Raw genomic sequence first — 27956 nt, 5'->3', positions numbered from 1 at the left:
AACCCATCTCTGATCACAGGTCATTTTTCTCTAAGGATTGTGTTTTCTCTCTTTCTCTGAATCTCCATCCTCTCCCTTCTCTTACAGAAAAAAGATAACTTTTCAGATGTAATGAATTAAAAATGCTATAATTTTCAAAATGTTATTCTTTGTAAATTATACATAATGAGCTTAAATAATCTCAAGATTGCATAAATATTGTGTATATGTGGAAGGTGTGTGTGTGTGTATATACATACACCAGAAACTGAACAGTTCAAAAAAGCTAAAATGGTACTTTTATTTCACTATCACTAGTAATTATATATATATATATATATATTTTTTAAATTTTTTTATCCCCCCCCCAATAGGGAGGGGGATTTCTGTTTTATACTCACTAACCCTTAAACTCTTCAACAGTGCTCTGGGTGGCTAAGCAAGAGGCCTTTTTCTTTTGGGCCGTGCTATGCGGCATGTGGGACCTTAGTTCCCTGAGCAGGGATTGAACACGTGCCCCCTGCATTGGGAGTGCAGAGCCTTAACCACTGGACCACCAGGGAAGTCCCTATTTTTTTATATTTCTACAAATGTTCCTACTAGTTACTGGGAATCATTTTCCTACCATATAGCACTATGCTGCTTTGTAATTTGATTTTCAAACATCACCAAGATTTCATCTGCCTAAATGTGGGTTTCTTGCCGTCACTTTCCTTTCCTTCCCCAAATAAAGCCTTACAAATATAGTCACTTACAAAGGAATAGCTCTCAGTCTCAAAGCAGCCATTTGTTCTGGAGCTACAAAATGTAGCAAGCGAAACCTTTGTATGCTGAATGTATCCCTGCTTGCTTTACAAAAGTTCATGTAATGTCGTTGAATAAAAAAGCCTTGGAGTTGCTTCTGTGGCTGAGGCAGAAGGACACAAAGACTATAATCCACAGCATTTGATTACAGAAAATTAATTTCCTCTCAAGAAGAATAGAACCTACTGCAGGAACTCTGTCACTACCTGACAAACCAAAGGCAGCACTTTCTCAAATACAGTCATTTTTGCCAAAGTCTGCCAATTAGCTCAGCTGCTAACTTTCACTAAATGACAACTTTCTACTTGCTCATTTTGTGGAGCATTCTTTTACCATGGTCTCTCAAGAGCTGGAAAAGGGGTTTTATTTAAATATTACCTAAATCATTTCCCCACACCTGATGGAATGCTTTCATTTTAAACACATTTTCATAATTACCTCACTTTGTCTGTCTCACTTTGTCTCCCCAGAAAAGAATGGGGAGAATGGAGAAACAATCCTAATCGTATAGCTCGTGATAGTCAGACTTGTGAGTTTTAATAGAACGCAGGGTTTACATTTTCTAAACTAAGAATATATATGTCCTCTTTTATCCATTTAGGAATTGGTATTGTAAATGGACCATCTTATCAAAGAATTTTAATTTTATTTTTATCGGCTCAGATAGTTCTGATATGTTTTCACAACTGTAGAAGGAGCGCACCAAAACCAAACTGGTGGTAAAACCAGAATGAGATTACAAAGACCAAAGCAAAGCCTCAAACGCTTCCATTTTGCCATACAGCCATTTGAGAGATGCCTCCTGTTTAAGGAAAATACTTGACTTTTTTGCAACTCCAGCCAAAAGGTTGCTTCGCATGCAGGCCTGAAAAATCTCTGTAACCCATACATAAACAAAGATTCTAAATATCATAAAACTAGCCTACCAAAAAAACCCTCCGCAAACCCAATGATGAAACATTTTATCCCTTTTTTCCCCTGATTCACATTAAAAATTAATAACCACTACAGGTACTATTTTAGGTCTATTTGGAATATGCAGTTGCTTCCATATCTAACTGATTATTTAACAATTTTTTTTTCTGTTTATGCTTCCAATCTGAAAGCTAAGTGGATAGTTTTCTTAACTTCTGTGCTACGATCAGAAGTATTTATACACTTAAGGGTTAATGGGACATCTCTCCCAGATGTGCAATAAAAGTCTAGAGAAATGTAAATATTTTCATGAATTATAAATGTGGTTCCCATATTGACTGTCATTAATGGTTTATTTTGATGATCACTGAAAAATCTCTGAGGAATTTCATATTAATTTAAATGTAGATAATAGCATAAATGGCTAAAAAGGCTAAATGCCTTCTTATATAATTTGGCTAAAATTTTTTTATTAAAAATTACAGTAATCTCTTCACCATTCATGACAATATGAAGAAAGGAATTTAATCAGAAACCTCCATAAGCAATTCTTATATCTCATGGATTTGAGTATTTTGCATTCTCTTTACACTTCCTAGTAAACTAAATCAAGACATTCTGAATAATTTTTTTAAATCTACAAGTGTTTTTTTCTCAGCAATGCTAAAAAAACAAATAAATTAACTAAATGTTACTTTCACTCCGTCTCCCTTTCTTTGTTGTAGCAGTGATGAGAACACTTAAAAAACCGGTAAAAGAGAATACAAGAGAGGTGCTGAAAGAATGGAACAGGTATAAATTAGCAGTAAGTCTCTGAAGAGTCAAAAGTTAAGTGATTTATAAGTAAAACTAAGCTAATGTAGCCTATTCATTACATGGGGCTCAGAGGTACAAGGAGCCCAGATCAATGGAAAACTTCAATAGGACCGACTGATGATGGGCAAAGAATAAGCCAAGGCATTTACATGTTATCGGTGTAACTGGAAATGGGCAAGTATTCAGCTCCACCCATACTCTGACTTCAGGCTAGCTGGCTAGCAAAAAAAAAAAAAAAAAGTAGAAAAAAAGTAGAGTAGATGAAATATCCTAAGGGTTTAGGCCTATATACCCTATTTTAATGATTCATAAAATTTAAAAAATCATCATGAATTACACATAGTTTATGTGAACACTATAATAATAGATTATTTTACTTAATAAAAAATTTCCCATGTAATTCTATCTTCATTTTACTGAAGGATGCCAGTCATCACATACCCCTCAGAGAGAAAGAATGGCAGTGGTAGGTCTACTACATGTGGGGAAAGTGCACGTGCACACCTTAATGGCAATAAGAAGACCTTTGATTTTTGCCTAAATGACTCAAAAGCTACTGATAATAGTGGTGAGGACAAAAGGCCGTCACAAGGGTTATAACCTCTTTCATATAAGGCACTTCTCAGCCAAATGGCTATGGAAATATTTCTGGGACTTGTGTACAGATAATGTTATCGTAAGGACAGATACAAATTTATTTTAATTCTCTCTCTCTCTCTCTCAAATATCTGGCAAGATCTGATGGTCTCTAATTTTCCATATGGCTTGCTTTAGCCCAGATTTGTCAAGAATATTATTAAGCTAGCTCTATGAATTTTCTTGTTTTTCATTGTTGAATTATTTCTCTGATTACTTAGAAAGGAATAGTCTTTCAGGTACTGGGACAGTTATTAACATATTTCCACATGATACCCTAAACCAATTTACTCATATCAGGTAATAATTCATTGTAAAGAATGCACAGTAAGTGTAAAAGACATATTCCACGGCCTTGTCCCATAAACAGAATAATAAACCCATTTGTTGCTCTGCACAAAAAAGTTATAAAGTAAAATATTTAAAATTTTAACTTATCCTTAAACTTGCTGAATAGTTATTTTAAAACTACCACCACAGAAAAAGAAATCGTCCTGATGTACGTTCCTTCTTTATTTTTGATAGTCCTTGGCACTGTATCTGTGAAAGAACATGATTTCCCCAAATAGGAACTAATTTAGATCCAGTTAAGAAATACCATAGAACAAACATGTTAAAAAGACAGAACTGGCTATAGAACAGAGTGGAGAGGACCACATGGCAAGTCTTACTTCTTACCGGCTCCTTTGGTCCTTGGTCACCCACTCCATGCTCCTGCCTATTCTTTCTCCTACTTCTTCCCCCTCCCTACCTCTTCTCTGCACCCCTCTCCCAGCTCTTGATATCCCTCTAGGTAGCCCTCGGAGAGCACAGTGGGTGTGTCCCTCCCCACTCAGTAAAGAAGGTCAGGCCAGCAGGGGTCAGGAATCTGTCTCTTCGAGTTGGTACATTACTCAGTCGGGTGTTCAATGAGGGACAAAACTTATTGTCAAGTTCCTGATTTCACATCACACTTTAAAATTGTCCCTATGGCAAAAAAAAAAAAAAAAAAAAAAAGGTCTCAATGTGATTGTTTCATTAGAACACAGCCTTGGTGCTTTATATTGGTCCGCTTTACTTTAAAATTTAACTTTCTAAATTTGTTTACAGAATAAAATTCTATGCTTTATCAAACGGTTTATTACCAATTTCAAAAAACTTTGATTATGAAGCAGGGAAGATGAGGAGCACATTAGGCCATTCAGCTTTGCACTGGAGCCTATATTTACCAGTTTGCCACTGTTTGATCATGTCTGGTCATAACCACAGTCTATGCACATGGGAGAATAAAGCCCTCATTGACTCAGCAAGATGATTCACAACTGAAGTTCCAAAAGAACTCTGCATTTTTGAAAGGGAAATTTTTGAATATTAATGAATTTTTCCAAAGAGGTTTCACTGTGCAATGGAAAGCATCTGACATCCTTTAGTTATTCTTTCTTTTCATTCTGAGATTAGAAACATAGTAATCAAATATTGTTATTAAAAAGCAAACCTGCTCTTGATTTATGTTTTTACACAATGTTTTACACGTGAAACGATGCTTAAAGTCCTAATTCCTGTTACATAAAATGAGGGTTCAGGGCTTCCCTGGTGGCGCAGTGGTTGAGAGTCCGCCTGCCGATGCAGGGGACACGGGTTCGTGCCCCGGTCCGGGAAGATCCCACATGCCCCGGAGCGGCTGGGCCCGTGAGCCATGGCCGCTGAGCCTGTGCTCCGCAGCGGGAGAGGCCACAACAGTGAGAGGCCCGCGTACCTCAAAAAAAAAAAAAAAAAATGAAAAAATGAGGGTTCAGTGAGTGGTGGGACCTTGTATTTCCGATGACGAGTTTACCAAGGCAATAAGCATGTCATCAGATGTTCTTTTTATCACTCAAATTGTCACTTTTATGAAACTATTTTGTATACTTGGATGAGCTATTCTTTCACTGTAATCTTATTATATTTATGTTGCTTCCAAACTTAGCTTTGCAGGGTGAGAATGTTGTTTCCAGGGCATTTGTATTGCTGGTTTTATTTCTTCAATATAGACTCTGCTAGTGTATAGGTACATCATCAGCCGTGACCCTGTCACATCAAGGATGAAGCAAGAGTTTCACCGTATACTGATAACAAGGAAAATTCAGCTTTAAGAAAAGAAAGAAGTGTAAGAGATTATATATTAAGAAATAATAAAGAAAAAAATATATCAATGATTTTAAAAAAATGGAACTTGAGCTTTATATTTCAGACCAGGAGAGGTAGATAAAGGGTCATAAAACATTATGCTCAACATATATCATTCTGCTACCCTAAAATTATTAGACCACCTGCCTTACAATAATCCTTTTTAAAAACTATTGGAAAGATGCATTTACTGAATTGTTTTTCCTCACTTAAAAGTCTTTGACCAGTCTTTCTGGTTTTATCATAGATTAAACTAAAAGTAATCAGTTTAAAATTTGTCTCTACCCCAATGAAGAAAAAGCATTGCCTAAAATGATCCCATTAGACCATAGTTCTGCACTGTCTTAATAGATGTGGAAGTTACTATAATTCTAAGCTAGCCTTGAAAATGGTTTCAGATTTATAAGGGAAGATTTGACTTTTCCAGTACCCAGTTTTACTAATACTGTGAAAAGAAAATTGGAATTGTAGGCTCCTGTGGTGTTTGTAAATTGAGATTAGCCCCATCACCAAAAAAGAAAATTATTATTTTCATTTTTTGTGTTTCAATACAACATAGGCCCCCAAAGAAACAATTATGATGTAATCACTCATAAGAATGCACGTTTAAGTACCACAGTTGCAGGAAAGCAGGTAGGCAGTGATTTATATGATATGCATTCATTTCAACTCACACTGTGGTTTTCTGAGAGGTGATGAATGCCTGAATGCCAGATGTTTCAAATCCTTCCCTGCTCACCAGCTCCACCCATGCCCTGCACATTTTGATGTTTGCTACTGCAGGTCAAATAAATGGCTTGAAGGAGGTCATGCCTGATACATCTCAACCCCTACCCAATCAATTGGAGATTCAGAAAGAACTTGGAAATCAATAAGCCTTTACTACCTGCCTGGCTGCTGGGACTAACATTTTCCTCTACTACTTTCAAAGCCACCAAGTCATGTGTATGAAGGGAAATGCAGGGGCCACCGCTGTGGGATTGAAAGGATCATTTTCTTCACCAGATATCTAGGCGTTGCATGAGAAGGGGTTAAAAACACAGAAAAATTCATAGTGTGCCTGGAGGACAGGGAGTACCAACTAGGACAGCTGCTACCTCAGATGGCACCACATGGAACAGAAAAGGCAATGGACAATCACATCATGTGTGACACTGAAAATAAATAGACAGAGGAATACACATTCTCCCTCATCTCTGAGGGAAGCCATAATATCATGGCTATGTGTCCACAGCTTAGTCATCTACAAGCTTCATAGACTTTTCACATGGTCATTGTGCCCATAAGGTCTTATTAGAATCCTTGAAATTCTCATGGTGTTTACTAAAGTACCAATGTGACTACTGTTCTCACAGCTCTTCATGGTCTGGCTGCAGCTACCTACTCAAGTTTGTCTTCCACTTCTCTCAAAGAAAGTGACAGTCATAATTTTATTGCCATCTCCCAGTTCCCATACACCAATAAAAGGTCTACCTTCATGCCTGACTCATATGCCCTTTTTTTCTAGCCTGGCTGAATATTACTTATTATTTCTCAAGACTTAGCTTAAATGCTCCATCTTTTGTGATGTTTTCGCTAAGAATATTCACTCCTGCTGTCAATCAATTATATGGTGAGCTATAGTTATGTTCCAGGGACTAGGTCCTTGGGGTAGAGGAGTTAACCAAACACACTTGACGTCTGCCCTCATGGACCCTGAAATATAATGAGGGAAAAAGACATCCAACAAAAATCACACAGTTAGGCTTAAAGCAATAACCGGAACATGTGTAATGAAGGAAAATGGTTAAGTACCATGCAGGAGTAGAACAGAGGTTTCTAATTTAGACTGGGGAGTCAGATAGACCTTTCTGAGGTTGTAATATTTATGCTGAGACGTGGAAAATCAGTGGAGAGTAGGCCAGTGAAAAGTGGGCAGAAGAATCTTCTAATCAGTAGGAACCACATGTGGAATGACCTTGAGGAAGAAAGGAGTTTGCTTTTCAGGAACTAAACGAATGCCAGAGTGGTGGCAGCATATTGAGTCTTGGGGGAAAGCGAGAAGAAATTTGAAGGTGGACCCGAAACTTACATAGATCATAGTCCATGGAATGAAGCCATATATCAAAAGATCATCACATTTGACTCCATAAATAATAACAATTTTACATGGAAAAAGGTGTCACTAACAGAGTGAAAATGCAGAAGAGAAAGGAGAGGAGAAATATCTGTAGTACATACGACAAACCAAGAGTTAACACCTATAAAATCTACAAAGCATGTATCAATTGCTATAGAAAAAGGCAAAAACCCACTAGAAAAATGGACAAAAATACAGACAAGCAAGTAGAGAAGAGAAGATCTACACGGGTGATAAATGTAGGACAAGATGCTCAATTTCATTAGAATGGAAGTCAAAATAAAATAAGGAGGGTTTTTTTTTTTTTTTTTTGCCAACAATATTGGAGGAATAAAGTAGAATTAAAGAAATAGTGACAATGTGGTTAGAACATTTGCTTGGGAAACAGATAGTTGTGCTGGTGAGAATATGAATTCCTCAATAATTTTTAGAAAGTAATCTAGTAACACCTATCAAAATTTAAAAGGATTAAATTGCAGCTGGCTGATGGGTGGATGTGAGTTCATTATACAATGCCTCCTAATTTATCATATGTTTGAAATTTACAATAGTAAAGTTAAAAAATACACAAATATTTTAATCAAGCAATCTAAGTTTGAGAATATAGTCTAAAGAATTAATACTCCAGCATGCAGATATATAAATACAGGATGCTTGTTATCACATTTTGAGGAGACAAGAAAAAAGGACAACTAAATGCTCGTTAACAGGATTATGGCTGAATAAATTATTCAGCCATAACTGTATAATTTATTGGACACCCTTAATTATGGCACACTTATAGCCTAGAATTTTAACAGAGTTAAAAATAGGAATCACAGAAAATTCTCTTGACCTAAAAGATGTCCATAATACATTAGAAAGTAGAAAACCAAATTTAATTCATAGAGTGTGCTTCTATTTTTCTATGGCAAGAGAGAAAAACAACCCTCTATTTATATATGTTCATAGGAACATGGTGAAAGATGTATGAAAGATTCATGCCAAGCTGTTATCATTGGTTAATGAATGGAGATGGGAAAAAAGGAAACAAGAAAATCAAGTAGAAAAAATTAATTAAAAAATTTCAACACATATGTATTGAGTAACAACAATTTACCAGGTACCACATAAGGTGTTCATAACAACATACATAAGACAGCCATGCGTTCCACCTTCTTAGAACTTTCAGTATATTTGAAATAAAACAGAAAATATAAGAAAACAAACAGGACAATTTTAAATTTTAAAAATTCAATAACACAAGAAGGCACAAAAATTGGATGCTAAGAAAATAATGATGGAGAGGCTTTACATAGGTCATCAGCAAAGGGCAGTCTCAGTAGAAGTTATTTGGAATGAGGCTTAAAGGAGGAGAAGGATCCACGCCATCCAGTGTGAACCCTGGAAAGCCATCAAGGATTTCTCAAGAAGGAAGATATGAGATAAGATGGCCTGAAGCTGAAAAGAACAGAATCAAGAAGACATATGGGAGAATCTGGAGAAAATCCATCTTTATCCCAATCTTCTCTCAACCACATATTACATCAACCATTTTAGTATGGATCCTGTACTATTGTGAAATCTTACTTACATGTTTCATTTCTATTGGGTTGTTTCTTCTCTTCCAGACTAGACTGCTAGTCCTTTGATAGTGTCCTGTGACTCTCTTTTCCACCAATTCCCTCACCTCCAAACATTTAATGAAGTCTGAATACATGAGCTGCAAAATGTATGTTTTCTGACTGATTAGAGGAAGAGATTTTTGTAAGTTCATAAGTTTTCAGGAGTGGATTGGGAGATCTTTGATTTCAAAGTTTTGAGTAAAGGTAATAAACAAGTGGGTAAAACATTGATGGTAATTACATCCTTCTTTATAAAATACTTTTACCTCAATACTTTCCTAACTCCCACCTCTGATAACATCTTCAATAAAAGACGTAAAGATGGTATTTATTTAATTAAGCCAGAAAGCACTTCTCTGCTTAAGTGAATTGGGATCAATGTGCATCAACGCAAGTATTGTATCTGCATTTACCTTCCCTATGCCTCCAAGTATAGGCTGCTTAATTCCAGTGACTAAGCACTAAGTTATTTAAAGTCCACCAAGGTAGCAGTCTTCAGTTTGATTTGTTTGGGTGCCTTACTTATATTGACCTTATCTGACACCCACAGCACTACAAATAGTTGAGAGCTAATTTGGAGCTCTTTTCTCAAATTCAGCAGAGCAATTGCAGAAGTTTCTAGGGTATTTTTTATTCCTGTTGCTATTAGAGTGAGAAAGTTGAAAAGGGCCTCATCAGTCAGGTCAAACTTTCCATAACTGTCAAGTAGAATAAAGGCCATATAGGCAATAATTGAGAAAGTCAGTTTCAAAGCTGGGGAGTGTGGAGATTCTACATGTGTTTTTCATCAAAATGTACCACATTTCAGAAAACGCAAGAGGAGCTATATTTTGAAATGGAGATGTTACTCTCCACTATTGATTTCTACTCAGCTAAACTCTTTGATAGCAAAATAGCTTCTTTTTCTGGGAGGTCATTGACTAAAACACCCAGAAATACATACACCCAGAAGTCACTTTTCTTAAGATGTATTTTACTTTTTTACATATAGAAAGTTGAACAGTCACTCTTTACACAAACCAGGGGATTCATTCCAAGGAATCCTCAAGACTGGAACCAGGAATTTGAGGGGAACCTGGTTTATAGGAAGACAAAGGCGCCACTATGATTATAGCTGGAGTAGTGAGGAGTGTGTATGTTAGTGTGTGTACATGCAAGTGTGCATGTGAATATTGCTGCGTTCCTTCCAACTCTCTGACAGAAGTTGCTACGGTCACCTTTATTTTCTCATAATTTATAGGTAAAATCAGGCTTCTTCAGAGCTCCAGGGAAGATTTCATAATACCTTGGGATTAACTTACTTAAATGTATTGCATTATTAAAACTCCCTTTGTTAACTTCCTCCCAAATGGTACATGGATTTACCCTTAGTAGATATAGTTTCATGTGACTTAACTGTCATCTGATGCTGAACACGGCCACTATGCCTTCTGACTCACTGCAAGGCTGAAAATTTTTTCTTATTTTATTTAGTCAGCAACTGTTACCTTTATTGAATTATTATTATATGGTAGGCTCTGGGCTGTGCACTTTACACACATTATTTAATTTTTTCCTCATAATAACTCTGTAGCTGTTATCATGACTTCACAGGAAAGGAAACTGAGCCTCAAAGAGGTTATGCTATGTATGATTCCCAAGTGGCATAGCCAGAATTCAAACTCAGGTGTGTCTGTGGCTATTACAGTTTCATACATTCAACCTGTTGGCACTTATGACTGTTAAACATTTGTTAGTATTCCCTAATTTTCCCTTCGCTGTAGAACTGAACCCTTCAGGCCTCTCTTCTAAGCAGCTGTCCATTTCCACCTCTTCCAGCCACATTCTACCACACCTCCTGCCATCTAGCTGTCCTTTCCAGTAAAAGGAGTTTGCATTCCCACAGAATCTTAGGAAAGCATAGCAAAGTGGTAAAAAAGAATTTTTTGAGATTCTAGTCCAGGCACTGCCCCTAACTTACTGAGTGACCCTTAGCAATTCATTATCCTCTGCTCACATTCTTTCATCAGAGACATAATGATGATACATTATTTATCTCCCAGAGTCACTGTGAGGATCCCACCTGGTGGCTAAACGTGCCAGTGCTCTGAGAAGGATAAAGTGCTATGTAAAAAAAGACGAGGGTCCAGTTATATTTCCTGTGTCTTCCACATGAAAGGTATTGAATCAGCAGCCTTCCCAACAATGAGACAACTTTGTGATATGCACAGCACACCATGGCTCAATCAGCTGTGGCAGTGACCACCACAGACGTTATCTCCAAGGGGATCTCTGTATTCAGGGACTCCCCTTTCATGAATGGAGGCCCTGTCAATTCAGGTGGCAAAACAACCATTTATACTACAAGGCCTGTGGCTTCAGGCCATTAATTGTTAAGCTACATGTGGAGCTTGTTTCTGTTTATCTGTGAAACATTCTATCTTTATGGATCAGTGCTCTCTGGCTCCCGTGGTTGGAGTGAATTAAATTTCTCCTTCTTTCAGAATTTTATTATGAGATTTTATGTTTTTTGGTATTAAGAAATCAATCATCTAAGACCACTCTTTGGTAATACCTGACAGAAGGGCTTATTATCATGGAAATAACAACTCTTTTGATTAGGTTTTAGTGTTTCTTTCTAAAATTGTTAGGTCATTTCTTCTTGGCCTCCTTCCTTCCCTGATCTGGAATTCCATGTTCTACTCTGGAGGAAATCCACAGTAGAGTCTCTGTAGCAGAGCTGTACGCTGGGTCCTAGGGGCACTGCCTCTCGCCCAGAGTTTCTGTATAGTGTTTACGTAAGTGCAGATCATTCTGGGTAACAGGGCAGCATGTGGTTTTCCTGATTTGAAACTGGGTCTCCTCACTTTGGGTGATCGTCTTTATATTCCTGTCATGAAGCTACTGCTGTCTCAATTTTCTTTTGTTGGGGAAAGTCACATTCTTTTCGGTGAACGTGCAATAGCTCAGGTGAAAGATTAGACAGCTTCCCCACTGAGCCCATTAGAAGGAGGCATGTCCAGCCTAGAATTGGGAAATACGGAAGAAAAGCCATCCATCATTGGGGGAGGGGGTGTGGTGGCTCTGCCTGGTTAAGTCATGCAGCCCAGAGCGTTCCGAATATTTTAGGGGGCAGAGCAAGCAGATTATAATAGCATGCAGGAAAGCGAATCATTCCTTCTCTCAAAAGCTCTGTGAGGCAGCGACCGGCATTGTTTTCCTCCACAACTAAGAACAGCAGATGACATGTGCTCTCTTCCCATCCTAGCAACCTACATTCATCCAACTGAAGCACTGCTCTTGTCTTACTAGTTTCATAGTGGCTACTGAGAAAAGTTTGATGCTGCTAGAATTCAGAAAGAGTTTAAAAAGCTTTCTATGGTAGATGTGAAAGTGCCAATTACTTAACATTTCCCCTTCTTGCCTGTGGCTACAGGTTTATTTCCATTTATAACATGGTTGACTCCTCAGTTAATTTGCTGGTACTACTAATAAAAGCTAAGTCATAATATCGAAGTTTCTCGGTGGCAGACTCAACACTAAGGGCTTTACATGGATTGTCTCTTTCAGCATAACAACATCATGAATACTTAACATCATTCATGTCGTTTTGCAGATGTAAAAAGTCACGTACACAGAGGTTCAATGTTTTGCTTCTGATGACATAGCAAGTGGCTGAACTGGGATGCGAACTCAGTCTGCTTTCCAAAGTCTGGTCAATGAAATGGAAGATTTTAGTATGCTTAGGGAGGTGGTGGCATTGCTCCTCCTCTTTCTACTATTTTTTAAATTTAATTGATGGCTTCTGGCTGTACTGGCATCTTTAATACATCCTTTTTTTTAACCTGGTAACTTCATAAAGTACTCTTGTCTTTCTTATTACCAATGCCAGCCTTCTTATAATACTGAGGGTGGGTAAGGAGCTACTAATGATGAAAGTGGTCTGACCAACACGTCAGATGACATGAGATGAGACCTGTAGACTAAAGCCTATTATTGTAGTATTTGCTGGTCTTTAAAGCACGCGAACCAACAAAGAAAGCGTATTGGCTCTTCACGGGGGCAGCATGCCCTGTAGTGCAGTATTCAGAATATGCTGCTTTACCTCTGATACCATCTGAGGAAATGTAATTAATAAATACCAAGAAAACTCCACAGGAAACCATTTTCATTATCAACGCAGATATTGGACACATATTACAAGAAAACATGGTTTCACTCTTCCTGCATTTCATGTTTCCCTAAGAGGTAGACTTACCCTTTATTTTTCTAAAGCTAGGCTGCATTTCTTCCTTCAAGGTTGGTGAATATTTCAAAGCACGGCAGTGTATCTCATTGTCTCCTTCCAAAGCTCAACAGGACACGTCATGTTTTAGAAAGGCTCTCATGGTATTTTAGCATTTTCTAATAAGGACTTGTGAAAGGTTATTAATGTTTTAAGGCTGGATACATGTAGGCTGCCTAGAAATTTATGGTACACACATGACTGAGTAGATATTTTCCTGTTACTTACTGTAGGACGGTTCTGCATTAGCAGTCATGCACTTTTTGCAAACTTTCTTTTCTTTTTAAATTTTTTTTTGGCCACACCGTGTGGCATGTGGGATCTTAGTTCCCCGACCAGGGATCTAACCCATGCCCCCTGAAGTGGAAGAGCGGAGTCTTAACCACTGGATTGCCAAGGAAGCCCCTGTGGACTTTCAGGTAAATGCTTAATCTAACTCAGCAAACTCACTTATTTGCTAAGTAATTACTGGAAGTGGCCAAGCACAGTTAGTTTACATGTGTGAATAGAGCCCGCTGTCTCTAACAGCAAAAGGGACTGTACCCATTTTCCACCCAGATCTGGAAATCTGTCTGCCTTGTGAGGGGCCTCACTAAAAGTTAGGATAATGGGTTCACTGGCACAGGCTACTGAGCCTCAAAGATGCTAAGTAACTTCCCCAAGACCAGGAAGAGCTGCAACTCAAACTAGTTCTATCTGACTCCAAAGTTACAATCATAACTAATACTCACTGCCTGTTGCATATCACAGCTCTCACAAAATGCTCTTGAAGTTTTACCAGTGTGGGACAATGATCCACTCCATTATACTGTTAAACAAAAATTATCAAATCATAGAAAGGTGAGGGCTTCCCTGGTGGCGCAGTGGTTGAGAATCCGCCTGCCGATGCAGGGGACACGGGTTCGTGCCCCGGTCCGGGAGGATCCCACATGCCGCGGAGCAGCTGGGCTCGTGAGCCATGGCCGCTGAGCCTGCACGTCTGGAGCCTGTGCTCCGCAACGGGAGAGGCCACAACAGTGAGAGGCCCGCGTACCGCAAAAAAAAAAAATCATAGAAAGGTGAAAATAGTTCACGTTAAGTAAAAATGGCTGTGTTCTCAAAACAAACAGAAACCATCTTTTGTTTGTTATTTTGTTTTCTACTGATCTCCTGGTAGGAACTAATTTTGGTAAAGGAAATCAGTTGCCTGAAAAGGTGGAATTGCCTTCACTGACCAAGACCTTAGGCTTGGGCAAACTTTAGACACGCTTCTTCCTGCCTCTAGGGGTCCTGGCCTCCCTTTCCTTAGGGCATTTACTTTAGAAAACTGGTAAATCCAAATTCCTTCTCCACCTTTGATGTGTAAATACTTTTAAAGCTTCGTTTCAGTTTTATAACCCAGGACTATTTTTCTCAAGGACTTAGGAGCCCTCACTTTGAAATATAACCTTCAAGGAAGATAGCTCCCCATCTTCCAATTCCTGTGGGGAAAATAGGAGCCTACCTTGAGGGGGTACATGTTACTTCAACTCATAAAGCTACCTTCAGTCTTGAAGATATTTGAAGGAAAGGGTTTGTTCTTCCTTTGGGTGAAGCCAGTCAGCCAACACAGAAGGTCTACGGTCTATGATCCTTCCACCACAGCTCTTAAAAACTTTCCAGTTTGGGTTTGTTTTGTTTTGCACAGTGAATTGAGCTCGGATTGACTTTTAGGCTCCTTCTACTGCAATCCCCTTGACTAGTTCTCCCTTGTCTGTTTAATTTTGTCCAATGTAATTTTTGTTTTGACATTACTGTTCTCAGAAAAACAGGGGAAAAAGTTCAAATGATGTCTAATGTCTTTCTTCCATTTTAACCATACAGCATTTCATTTTTATTCCAGTTGTCTGGAGAATTAATATGGAAAAAAGCAGTTCTTCCACCAGCATGTCACACACCGAAAGCCACCTCGCCCATCAGAGCCCAAACTCCAGATGCCCTGTCCTGCACCTACATGATTAGCTAGGCCCTCGCCACTGACTCTGGTCTGACTCTGCTCAAGAGATGTTCTAGGTGTTCCCCAAAATGGAGCACTCATTACTGCTGTTTTGCTGGCTGCACCTCAAAACTCCCCATGTTAACAGCGATGCGTTGGCTATTCCAGGCTAATTAAACTCGCTTTTGAATAATTACATAATAAATACCCCAAATTTAAATGTAGCACAAAATTATCTTCTAATTAGGCTCTAAAAATATGATCTAATAAGTAGTATATTCCTTTAAATGACTGCGATTACTTATTTAATAAAAAGATGCACCTGGTTCAATATACATATCTTTATTCCTAATGTGGTTAATGGGATCAGTTCAATAGATATCCTTTGACCTTTTCTCAAAATAGCACACTGGAAAACCACATGAAATTGCACAGTAATTGCAGCGAATTTAGCCTAATGCATAGTAATACATGTAAAGGACCTTTTGCCATCAAATTTAAATTTATGCCAGCCATGGAAATTCTTTAAATGAACATTTTAAAAATTAATCTTATATTTGTGAGGTGCCTGAATTCTAAAAGAACGACCTTCTGCATTCCAAGAAATTAAAACCCCACTTTTCCTAAACTAGAGAGCGTATTCTCTCTCTCATATTACAAAAAGTAACTTAATCTCTCTGAATCTCCTTAGCTATGAAAATATTTCAGTTTGGCCAAATAATGAAATAGAATAATGTTTACAAAGTACTAAGAACAATGATGAACACAGAACAGATCTTCACTAAATATTAGTTGTTATTGTGATCTATCATTACTCATGTAACCTGAACCCTGATCAACTGACAGGCAACCAACAGTATTTTTTGAGGGGCTGTATCGATGACCTCATCCCCACTGATTCAACTAATGTTTAAGAGCTTGCCCCCCAAATGACATTCCTTTTCTTCTCCTATAATTACACCAGTTTTTAAATTGTTTAATAGAGCTTTTCTTTTTCTCCTTTGACAAAGGTTTAACTGATTTGAGTTTAACTGATATTGGCCCAATATCCTGTTAGCTACCACCTGCCCACACACATACACAAAGAGAACAGACATATTATTCCAAGCATTATACATCTAAGAGGAAATTGTCCTTCCTAAATAGGGCTCCCAGGAAACAAGAAGCTCATCCTGTTCTCTTTGTAACACATGACAAACTAGTTTTTCATCAGAAGTTCCCACACCAAAGAGGGTCATTATCTCCATTTAGGTCTCAGATATCAACATACAAAACACTTTTTCAAATTTCTTCAGGAGTTTTGAGAAAAGGACCTATTTAGAAGAAGACCTCAAAATCAAGATGTACTGACATGATTAAGGGTTGCTGTGGAACTTCAGTGGTTCGTAGTGTTGCCATTTTGTCAATTTATTAACAAATAAAAGCAGTCTGTCTTACAAAAACTTATGTTCCTGTGAAAAAAGAAGTCTTGGAAAATATGTATATTTATATAATACACATAGTAGTAACAGCAAACACTCATGTAGCACTTATTATGAGCAAGGCCTTGTTCTATAACATGCTTTCCGTACATTAATTCATGTAATCTAACAACCAGGTCTCTAGGCTCAGGGAAAAGCACAGAAGGAGCAAGTTGTTTCTGAGAAAAAGTGTGAAGGAAAAGTCATCCACTTTGTCACACGTCCAGGCAGCTGAAACCAGGCATTTTAGGGCAAGGTTGGCCTGTGACCTAGTTACCAATGGCTGCTTCTGATTTCCACCTGTCGACTAAGAGTTGGGGTTCAATTAGACCTCCTGAATTGAACAGCCACCCTCTCATATTCTAAAACACTGTTAATACCAATGTGAAATTGTCATCTGATGCTAACCACCCAAGATAGTGTGGCTGGAATCAAGTATAATTGAGTTCCATGTGTTCCCACCTGGGGTGTTGTTCCTGATCTAGTTTCAACATGTATAGTTCCCATCAGGAGGCCTGAGTGGTTTCATCAGTTGCCCACCAATGTTCAGCCAGGAAAAGTAAGAGCATTATGTAAAAGGGAAAAATAGCTTGAATATTCTTTTTTATATAACTGAATTAGGAAAAAGAAAAGCCACCATTTATGCTCTACTTTATGCCAGGCATTGCAGTAGATGCCTTAACATATATTACTTTTAATTCTTGTCACAACCTGAAAAACAGGTGATATTTTAATGTCAAAGATAAAGAACCTGTTCATCATAAAGAATAGCTGAAAAAGCATCTGGGATAGAATGAAAGATGTCCTTTTGTAAAATGGAACTGAAGGTGCAGTTTCTATTTTCTTCTCCCAGAGTTTAACAGAGCAGTGGGTGCACAATAGTTCTCAACACTATTCAGTCAATGGTGAAACTGACAATCCACCAAATATATAATGTCCCTCTTCGTTAAGAGATCTGGGTGGAATTACATGGCAATTCAAATTTATCAAGCACTTCATAAAAGGTATTAATTTACTTGTGTTCAAGAAGATGCCACATTTTTCCTGTTTGATTCATTAATAGCCTTAGGAAAGCACCTAAGTGATAAGCATAGCACATTTTCAGAGAAGAAGAAATCATTTTTGGAAGAGTTTTGGGTCACGGTGATTAGAGAAACCTCATATGTAAACATTCAGGGAGACTGAGAGACATTAGTGTGAAATATACAGAAGATTTGAGCAATCTACCTGTAAAAGTAATTATGCATCTCTTTACAAAAATATCTGCTTTTACTTGTTTAAGGAGTAGCAAAAGTGTATAGCAGGCATATCCAGTTCTAAATATTTAACTCAATATATTACTTTCCTAAAAAGTCAGTTTCCCAAAATACAACCTGCTGATATCTATCATGATTTTTATCGAGATATATCTAACAGTATCCAAAGTCTAATAACATCAGCGACTGCAATTTTTGATGTTATTTTATATTTGTGTTCAAGACACAAAGCAAGTATGAAAAAAGCTATTTAAGAGAAACAGTACATAGTACATTAAGAAACAAAGACCTAGAGGAGGGCTATTCTAGCAGAAAACAATATTCAGATTATAAGAGGATAACAAAAACGACTCCTCAACTGCAAAAAAACAGCTGGAAAATAGGGAAAAAAATCATATGAACATAAGAATTTCACAGGAAGTTGTCACACAGAGCCAATTACGCCAAAAGAGCAACACTGCATGAATTTATTAAAGATGGGCATGAAAAAAATATATAGGGAATTGGATAGAAAAATCCAATGTAGAAAGGAGATCATGCTTACAGAATGTAATACAGAAAGGGAAACCATTCATGGACTACACTATCAAGATACCGTCTAGGGGAGGTAAGATCACAAGAAAAGCCTACAGTGGAAGATGCCATTAAAGCAACAGAATCTGAAGTTTAAGCCTTCAGAGGAACTGACGAATTGAGAACTAGAGAGTAAGGAAAGAAACACTGAGGATGAGAAGTTGAACTAGCCTTGGTACAAGAGTGTTGTAGCTGTCATCAGATGGGGTCAGTAGCTGCTGTGCCTTGTATATCAGACGGCAGACTTTGGGGCTGTGGAACAAAATTAGCATTCATGCAACAAGTCTTGTGTGGAACAACACAAACAGAGTTCCTGCTTCACAGAGCTGTTCTTGCGTGGCGGGGATGCAAGCTATATGTTAAAAAACAAGTAACAAATAGAAAAGTAAACACGATTCTTTCAGATAAGTGATAAATTAGTAAAGAAAAGAGGCAGAAAGGATATCTGGAGTGTGGATATTCACAAGCCGCTCCTCACTTTCCATGGTGTTATAATATTTAACAAAGCCAGGTGAATAAAAAGGAGAGGAGGATGTCAAAATGGTAAAAAAAAAAAAAAAAAGTAATCTTTCTCTTTCTTTCTCTCCTCTTTCCCCACCCACACCATCAAGTGCTTAGGGCCGGCGTCCCCAGAGGAAGGGACAGACAGTAAACTAGTCTATAAGGAATGGTTAGTAAGACCTAGAAGCAATGGCTAGAAGAACTGGATCATTTAACTGTGCTCAAGAAGAAAAGAAAAGTGACAATTCGAAGTGCAGTTAGACTTCTTACACTGGAGTTACTAGGTACTCAAAGTGAGGACTCTATATAAAGAGGATGATAGCCTCCACTCAGACAGCAAAAGAAGGATTCAGCCCAGAGGAAAACCAGCCAGTACTATAATTAGTAAGAACCTATATTGTTTTCAGCATTGTGTTAACAGAGTGGAAAAAACTGAAAAAGTATCAACTGCTCTCATGCTAACTGGGAAAACAAAAGCAAATATAAATACAAATATAAACACACACACACATATCAATGTATAACAAACACCAGACTCCATTTATGAATGATCCATGCTGGAAGACCTTAGAGAAGCTACAAAAAAGACAGTCATGGTTGGGCACGTGAGAATAGGAGAAATGGGGAAAGGAGAAATTTGAGGGAGGGAGAAGGCAAATAGATGGACTGATGTCATGGACAAAAAAGCAGTAACTTTTTTTTTTTTTCCTTTTTGACTAACACAGAGAGAATGAGAATACCAATGAAAACAAGAGCAGGGTTTTGACAAAGTGGTCCGGGATGGTATCATGAAGGGACCACATCTGTCTAGACAACCAAAAGGGAATGGTGTAGAGTTCAAGAAACTGGAGGAATCGAATGGATGGTCATCAGATTATATCAGATCACCTTCTAAGAACTGTGTATGAAAGATGGTTCTGGAGGCTGAGAATTTTGATATGTGGGGTGGAGATGAAAGAAAGAAACACAAGAAGACAACCAGGATGGACCTCCCAAACCTTCTCCTGCTGAGAGATGACAGCTGAGCTTCTAGACATGCTCCTCACTGGCTCAGTAGCTGCTCTAAGTGCTGAGAGTCAGCAGCTATAATCAGTGGGGGGACGGGGGTGGAAGTGATATTCAAAAGGAGATGGAAGATAAGCATCCTGAACCATTTTTTATCCAAATACCAGAACGAGTAGATTAAAATGATATCCTTCACAAGAATCCCAGATTAGTTATTTTACTGTGACATCAAGTTCTCCTGTGGTTATAGGTGACATCTACAGAGGTCATGAGTTATCCAATAGCGGTTAGTCCATATCGACCTCAATGGTTTTGTTAACCTAAACAAGACAATGACTGAATTTTAAGAGACACTGTTTACAAAGGAAACTGGTGGAAATGACCCTAATCCTTGGTATTACGAATATTTGGAATCAAACCCAGGCTCTGATCCATTCATTTTCAGGGTCCACAGCCACTGCTTGATGGTACAGGGTTGCAGGAAAGCAGTACTGATGTGTTAGTCACACTATATCAAAAAGAAGGAGAAGAAACTATGCATCACCTAGAGTTAAAACACATCAACTTGAATTTTAGGGAGACATTGGAAGACTCAAACATTTCTCTATTAAATGAATCAAGGACTGACTGCACCTGCTGTTTGTTTTACTATTGCCCTAATACTCTCACTTCTGAAATTCAGAAATTTATCACTTAAGAAATTTTGCTGGCAGAGTGAGTGGTGCGGACTTTTAGTCAGGAGAAAGGTCAAATAATTTTCCAAAACGCAATGCAATTTTTAAACTTTACAATTTTATTATGGGTGACCCAAGAAAGATCCCCGTATATGGTTATACTGAAAATTATATCGTGAGCTAATGGAATGTGAACAGTAAGGTACCAGCCTTGTGCGCTGTCCCCCACTGCTTTTTCTGGAATACATAATCTTGGTGGGTTTTGTTTTAAAAATTATTTTTTCAATAAATGTGGGGAAATGTACCCATGTAAAAAGTAAGAGCTCTTATCTCACAATGAGGCATTTTTTCATAGGGTGGACTTCTAGACATAAATGCAAAGATCTTCTAGGGACTATAGCATGCAACAAAGATTTATAGTAAAGCAAAGAAAGTAAGAAAAAAAGTCGACTAACCTAACCCACCTGAGCTCGGCTCACAGGGGTCAATGTCCTCGTCATCGCTGGGACACTCCGCTGAGGCCACAAGGATGTCATCTGTGGTCTGTAAAAGAAACACATTCAGTAGGTTAATGTTAAGGGACCTAACAGATCTTTTCATCTTGTCTCGTGGACTAGTAAAACACCACTTGTGTTTACCTGACAGATCGAGAAACCAAATTCAATTATTTGCCTTCCCAAGGACACAGAGCTTACATTCTTCAACTTATTTTAGATCCCTCATAGAAGAATTGGCATATTTGTGAAAACTTGATTCTAGCTTATTTTACATGAGGATATGGAAATGGTGGCAGCCAACTTGTAGATATCCATCCATTTAACTGCACGGGGAAGCTGCACACAGGAGCAGACAGAGGTTTAAAACAGCCTGGCAGAAACAGATGATTTGAAATTTATTACAGCCCTGGAGTGCTACAAGGTTTGCATCAGTAGGCTTTATGCAGTACTTGTGCTTGGCTTCCTAAAAGCAGAACAACTATATAATCTTTTATATTCATGTCCAGGTAGAATTTGATGTATCTTTGAGATATAGCTTGTCTTTGTTAGGAAACACAGATTAAACAAAGAATATCTTTCACTGATGCAAAAAGGGAAGCAAATATAGTCCAATGAGGTATTTTTTAACATTTGTGTTGAGCTTTCACACTCATTACAAAGTTCTCATCTTTGTGATATTCAGATAGCAGGTATTGTTTCCCCATTGTCCTTTCTATCACTAAGGTTTTAGAATAAATGAAGAGTGTATTGGGAGGATGATATTTTACAGCAAATAGGATAGAGGTGACAGTTTTCTTTTTGACATTCTAGTTGCTTCACTGCACTTACAGCAAAGACGCTAACCATCACTGTAATAAAAAGCAGAGTGTGTGGGCTTCCCTGGTGGCGCAGTGGTTGAGAGTCCGCCTGCCGATGCAGGGGACTCGGGCTCGTGCCCCGGTGCGGAACGATCCCACATACCGCGGAGGGGCTGGGCCCGTGAGCCACGGCCGCTGAGCCTGCGCGTTCGGAGCCTGTGCTCCGTAACTGGAGAGGCCACAGCGGTGGGAGGCCCGCGTACCGCCCCCCGCCACACACACGCAGAGTGTGTAAAATCTAGCAGTTAGTCACATAATCAACACATTTACAAGCATCAAAGGTTGTTCTTTACCGTCGCTTATAAGCAGCAATAAACTCAGCACAGATATTGCATGGAAACTGTGAAGGTTTGCATCAGATTTGGCTAATGCTAAGGTAATACAGAGAGAATTCAAGGTACAAGAAGGAAAATATCTCATTGCATCGGCTAAGGATTAAGGAGATTATAATTGTTTAGATGATAATCAGAACTGCAACACTGATGAAGTCCTTATTTTAAAGTAGAATTACAATAATAAAGGTCTTAAAGAAAAATCAGATATATGATATGATATACTTTTATTAAGGGAGTGTCTAATAGTCAGAGAGTAAAGTATAAATATATAAATAAGAGAATTGCGTTGTTTTGAAAAGTGGAGACAAGGGATGATGCACATTTGTGGCAAAATTAGGCTCAAAAATGTTTCAAGTACAAGGTCTTTAATTAATCAAGAATAAAGAATTTGGGCTTCCCTGGTGGCGCAGTGGTTGAGAGTCCGCCTGCCGATGCAGGGAACGTGGGTTCGTGCCCCGGTCCGGGAGGATCCCACGTGCCGCGGAGCGGCTGGGCCTGTGAGCCGTAGCCGCTGAGCCTGTGCGTCTGGAGCCTGTGCTCCTCAATGGGAGAGGCCACAACAGTGAGAGGCCCGCATACCAAAAAAAAAAAAAAAAAAGAATAAAGAATTTGTCCAGATGCTCGTGCTTCACAATATAACTTTGAATAAATGCAAGCATTTAATAGTATTTTGAGATGGTTTCATGTTATTCTGCTCTTAATTCCTCTAACACAGTTAGGAGACTGAATTCATTTATTTTGCTGCTGTCATTTTAAAAGAAGTTCAAATACCAGTTTTCCTGGAATTGTAACTGTTAATGCCAGTGATAGCCACTAGCAATTGGTGTGATAGTCACGTAGGTATCGTTCAGTACAGTGAGCTTTAAAAGGCAAGAATCCATCCTCCTGGCACGAGCACATCTTGCAGGATAACATCCAAACTGACTTGATAATAACAAGTTATTGGATTATGAGGTCTGGCAGGTCAATTGTTCCAATTCGCCCCAGAGCTGATAATCTGTTTTTTAAAAGCCAACTTCAAGTGGAAAGCTACCTTGTTTTGAAAACCACAGTGGATATTTATAAAAATTAATTTCATGGTTACAAGAGAATTTCTCATTTTCCTTGAGGAATTTTTGTTCTTGGTGGAGGGGAGGAGGAGGATGTGGATAAATTCTTTAATCTAGTTCTTCTCACCCGGCAGTGATGTTGCCTCCTCTCCCCTCCTCCACCTGGGAAGACATCTGGCAATGACTGGAGACATTTTAGCTGTCTCAGCTGGGTTGAGGTGGGAGTGGGTGAGCTACTATTGGCGTCTAAAGAGTGGACACCACAGATGCTGCTAAAAAATCCTAAAACGTACGTGACAGCCTTCCCACAACAAAGGATGATCTGACCCAAATGACAAGAGTGCAGAAGTTGAGAAACTCTGCTCTAAAAGCTTAAAAACTGTTCTGTACCTTGTTTTTCTCATCTGAAAAAAATGGAGAGCATAGTCACTGTTGTTGTAAAGATTAACTTAGTACATGTAAAGTACCTAGAATAGGACCACCTTTTAAATATTTATAAAAGTTGTGATATTACCAACATTACTGTTGTTTCACGAATGGAACACCAATTTAATATTTTTGCACTATATTTATAAATAATTTTAGACATTAAACTGGAAGTTGTACATGTGAATTATTCTCAACTTTAGATCTCATGTTAGCTTTTATATCAAAATACAGTAGCTCTATTGGTGCTTTGTTGAACTAAGTTTCCATCTTTTGCTGCCTAGGTTCAAATTCTGAATTAGAAGTCAAACATTGAACATAAATACTAAAGGTTGCTTCCTAAAAGAAATTCACAGACTAGAAATGTGTAACTCAGTGTAGTGTTTCATGCAGTCTAAGTTATTTAGGCTGCAAAGTTAAATTTTGTTTTAAAAGTTGATCAATTTTTAAATTCAACAGCCTTTCCGAACAATTCCACAGCAAACAGAAAGTGTTAGAGAATGTTCTCAGTGTTTTCTTTCACAAAACACAGTACCTAAAATAACAAAAGATGTCATACAATAAACAGTACCTCCTATAGCCTTTAACAGTAGGAAAAGTATCACTGTACAAATTCGACCCTATTGTACAACTATATTTTAGTTTTTAATGCACTTTTCCTGATAAAATGAATACACATTGTTTTTATATTTTTCTCTCAGAAATTAAAATCTAGCAATAGTCTTGGGAAAAAAATGCCTTGATTGAAATAATCACTGTATGGAAAATCAGGAAGTGGCTCAAGTATAGGGAGAAAAATCAAATTTCACTTCATTTCAGAGGCGAAATTAACGAAAGGATTTTCTAGCCAAAGCTCTGTAATTTAAATTTAATACACCGTATTTGGAACTGCCTCCCTATGACATGCTGCTGGAGAAACTCAAATATGTCACATTGGTCAATTCTATTCTTCACTATACTTTTCTCTGATGTTTACAACCTTTTTCAGAAAAGAGACAACCTTCTGAAGGAGACAGAATAGTGATCGAGCAAAAGGATTAGCTTTACATAACCGTCCATTTAGATAAGGGTCCCTAACTGTGCATTCAACCACTCACAGGTCAAAGTGCATGCTGATCTTCCCTAATTCAGAGGGGTGTGGACATTTTCATGGCAAACATCTGTTCTCGTTCAGAATGCCTACTGAAACTGCTTAGGTCTCCTTACCTTTGGGGGAAAAAGAATGATTTGCACACAATTCAGGAAATAAAGGCACTGAAACTTAATTCACATGTTATATGGATAAACACCAACCTGTATAGGGTAGGAAAATTTAATCAGAATGGGGGAAGGATGTCCTGAATGTACAATAAGAAGTTAGACCAGTTTTTTTTTAATGTCCAGGGTTATTAGGCAGAGACCACTTGGTGGGTTAGAAAGTAGAGAAACACTGATGTATTTTTGTTCTTTGTATTTTTGCTCTACAGAGAGCCTTTTTCCCCACCACCACCTTTAATGGTAGAATTTGCTGCATATTCACTTTTTTGAATATAGCACAATTGCATATCTGGGTGCTAAAAAGATAGGATGAGAGGATAGGTAAACTTAGTCTATAATATTATATCCTTGTTAAGACTAGCATTCCTAGACCTTATTCCTCATGGTAAACAGCTTTGCTGAAGACCGGTAAATTCTGATGAAAAGACCCACAAGAAAACTCTACCAGCAAAAATCTGCTTTGTGAGAAAAAGAACATCTTCCAACTGTGCAAAAGAATGTCCATTGTGAATTTCATGCCCACAGAGAACTTCTTGATTTACTCTAAAATTTCGATTGAAACTTTGTTTCTAAACAGCAACAGTCTATCCAGCTATACATCCAAATACAATGTAAAAAAATAATTGTCTCAAGCAATGGTGCTCACTCGTGTAACAGTATTTAGCCTAATCTCTCACTGCTGTAATGGACATTTATACTGAGCTGATTGAGACAACTGATGGACAGAGTATGGTGCTAGCTGACATGTGATATGTTTGGCTAATTGACGGACACTTGTTCTGATACTTTTGTCTACATGAAGCTGCTCCGGAAGAGAGAGAACATTGATGTCTGCCTTTCAGCACTGAATCTGATACTCTTCCTTATCAGATTTATTGCTAGATGTGTTTTCTTGAAAAAAGAAAAATACCAGGATTCACAATTAGTGACACAAATTCCTCAAGCTAGGTCTGAACCATTGCACTGGTAATTTATGGGGCAAGAAGTTTCTAGGAGGTAGGGAAGTCACAATTTTCACCAAAAGGAAAAACTGCAAAAAAATAACCCAATTGTAATACATTTATAGAATTCCCCAACAGTGCGTCAATTTGATCAAATCAAATCGCTAAACAAATATGTCAAATTAGTAATTTTAGTTAATCCTATTAAAAATGTAGAAGGAATTTAGAGACTATGCATAGATTCTATGGTAGTTTCCATTGTCTCAGTGAAGCTTTTGGTTCTTATTGGTCATTTATTTCTCTGAGTAGCAGATGCCACATAAAGATATCAGTCCCATGCTAATCTAATAAAAATAAAAGTAATAAACTGAGATCCAATACATGAAGGATGAATTTTAGCTCCAGCACACGAGTAAGAAAGAATATGAAGATCAATTAGTCACCAACAAATTAGTCACTCATCTATCCATAGCATTTTCTGGTGGGCACAAAATATGGTCACTACGTAACAAGGCACAAATCGTGATTCCTACCTGCAAATAACTTATTCTATTCTAAAGCAGAAGAACAAATCACTCATTAATACAAATAACAAAATCAATTCTAATAGCTTATTTTGATTGAAATTTAACAGTGCTCCCATATCTACTACTTCATTAAATATTCACCAACGACACACTTATGCAGAATGCAGATGGAGGTGCTATTACTCTGAGTGTTACAGTTAAATGCCTGCTCAAAATAAATACCCATTTGTATACTCATTTACCCAATTTGAATGTTTGAACATTGGCATTCATGAATATTTAGGGAAAAACTGAAAAGCCCTGAAAATGGCCAGCTTTCACATTTCTTTAATGTTTTTTTTTCTTCAATTGATGCCTTAGGTTATTATAAAAAGTGACCAGAAATCAGCTGTCTGCTTGGGAAAAGACAGACTTGAAAGCCATTCAATTTTCTTCAGAATTTTCCTGTTTAAAATGTATGCAATGGTTTCAGAACAGTGCAAGTGAGTTGGATAGAAAAACTCACCATGTAAAGAGGTCACAAGTATCTTACTCATTCTAACATGCATTCTCGTATGCGTTTGACAGTGGTCATCCTAACAGGAAAAACTCTAAGGGGAAGACAGGGATATGGAAATAATGCCACAGAAATGAAATTATGAGAGAAAGAAATGAACTGAATTCCTGCTTAAACAAAAACTTATTTTTGCAAAGTTATGCAAAAGAGTAAACCTGCAAAATAAAAACCTGGTGTCAGGAAGCTTGAAATTAAATTTATCTTTTAATTTTTATTAATTTTAATTTTTATTTTTTTTGTGGTACGCGGGCTTCTCCCTGTTGTGGCCTCTCCCGTTGCGAAGCACAGGCTCCGGATGCGCAGGCTCAGCGGCCATGGCTCACAGGCCCAGCCGCTCCGCGGCATGTGGGATCTTCCCGGACCGGGGCACGAGCCCGAGTCCCCTGCATCGGCAGGCGGGCTCTCAACCACTGCGCCACCAGGGAAGCCCTATCGCTTTTAAAAAAAGATAAATTCTTATCTTTCTTTGAGCCACTAATGACCTCTATGCTCATACCGCATTTCCATTTTTAGCCAAAGCAAATAGGAGAGCTGGCCAAAGAAAAAGTGAAGTTTAAATTTTCAGGGAGGATTTCGAATATCTATTCTCTTGGATTCTCATGAATTAGAATTTGGGAGTGTAAGACCTCCAAAGAATGCTGGTAGTGATGTGTTGATGCTGAAAGGGAAACTAGAATTATGCATGTGGTTGAATATGCTCCCTCTCTGTTTTGTTTTTGAACAAAGCCCTTTCTGAAATGGGTTTGGCCATTTCCAAATTAAATAAATACTGACAGCTGTTTACAATGCAAATCTAGGCTTCTAGC

General features: G+C 38.0%; 1 protein-coding gene across 39 annotated transcripts in view; it reads right to left on the bottom strand.

The window, feature by feature from the left end:
• NRXN1 (neurexin 1) overlaps window positions 1–27956 on the bottom strand; it is a 1120317-nt gene that overhangs the window by 2250 nt on the left and 1090111 nt on the right. For 24 of the 39 annotated variants that reach the window (XM_059078706.2, XM_067007621.1, XM_067007612.1 and 21 more), the window contains one exon: window positions 21161–21248. In XM_059078706.2, the coding sequence (XP_058934689.1) occupies window positions 21161–21248 (88 nt within the window). The remainder of the gene's footprint in view (window positions 1–21160; window positions 21249–27956) is intronic. The other 15 variants (XM_067007609.1, XM_067007623.1, XM_067007614.1 and 12 more) reach the window with 1 other exon arrangement.

This window comes from Kogia breviceps, chromosome 11, assembly GCF_026419965.1.
Source record: "Kogia breviceps isolate mKogBre1 chromosome 11, mKogBre1 haplotype 1, whole genome shotgun sequence".
Classification (NCBI taxonomy): Eukaryota; Metazoa; Chordata; class Mammalia; order Artiodactyla; family Physeteridae; genus Kogia; species Kogia breviceps.
The sequence above is the reverse complement of the archived record's forward strand: the minus strand, read 5'-3'. Positions and strand labels throughout refer to the sequence as shown.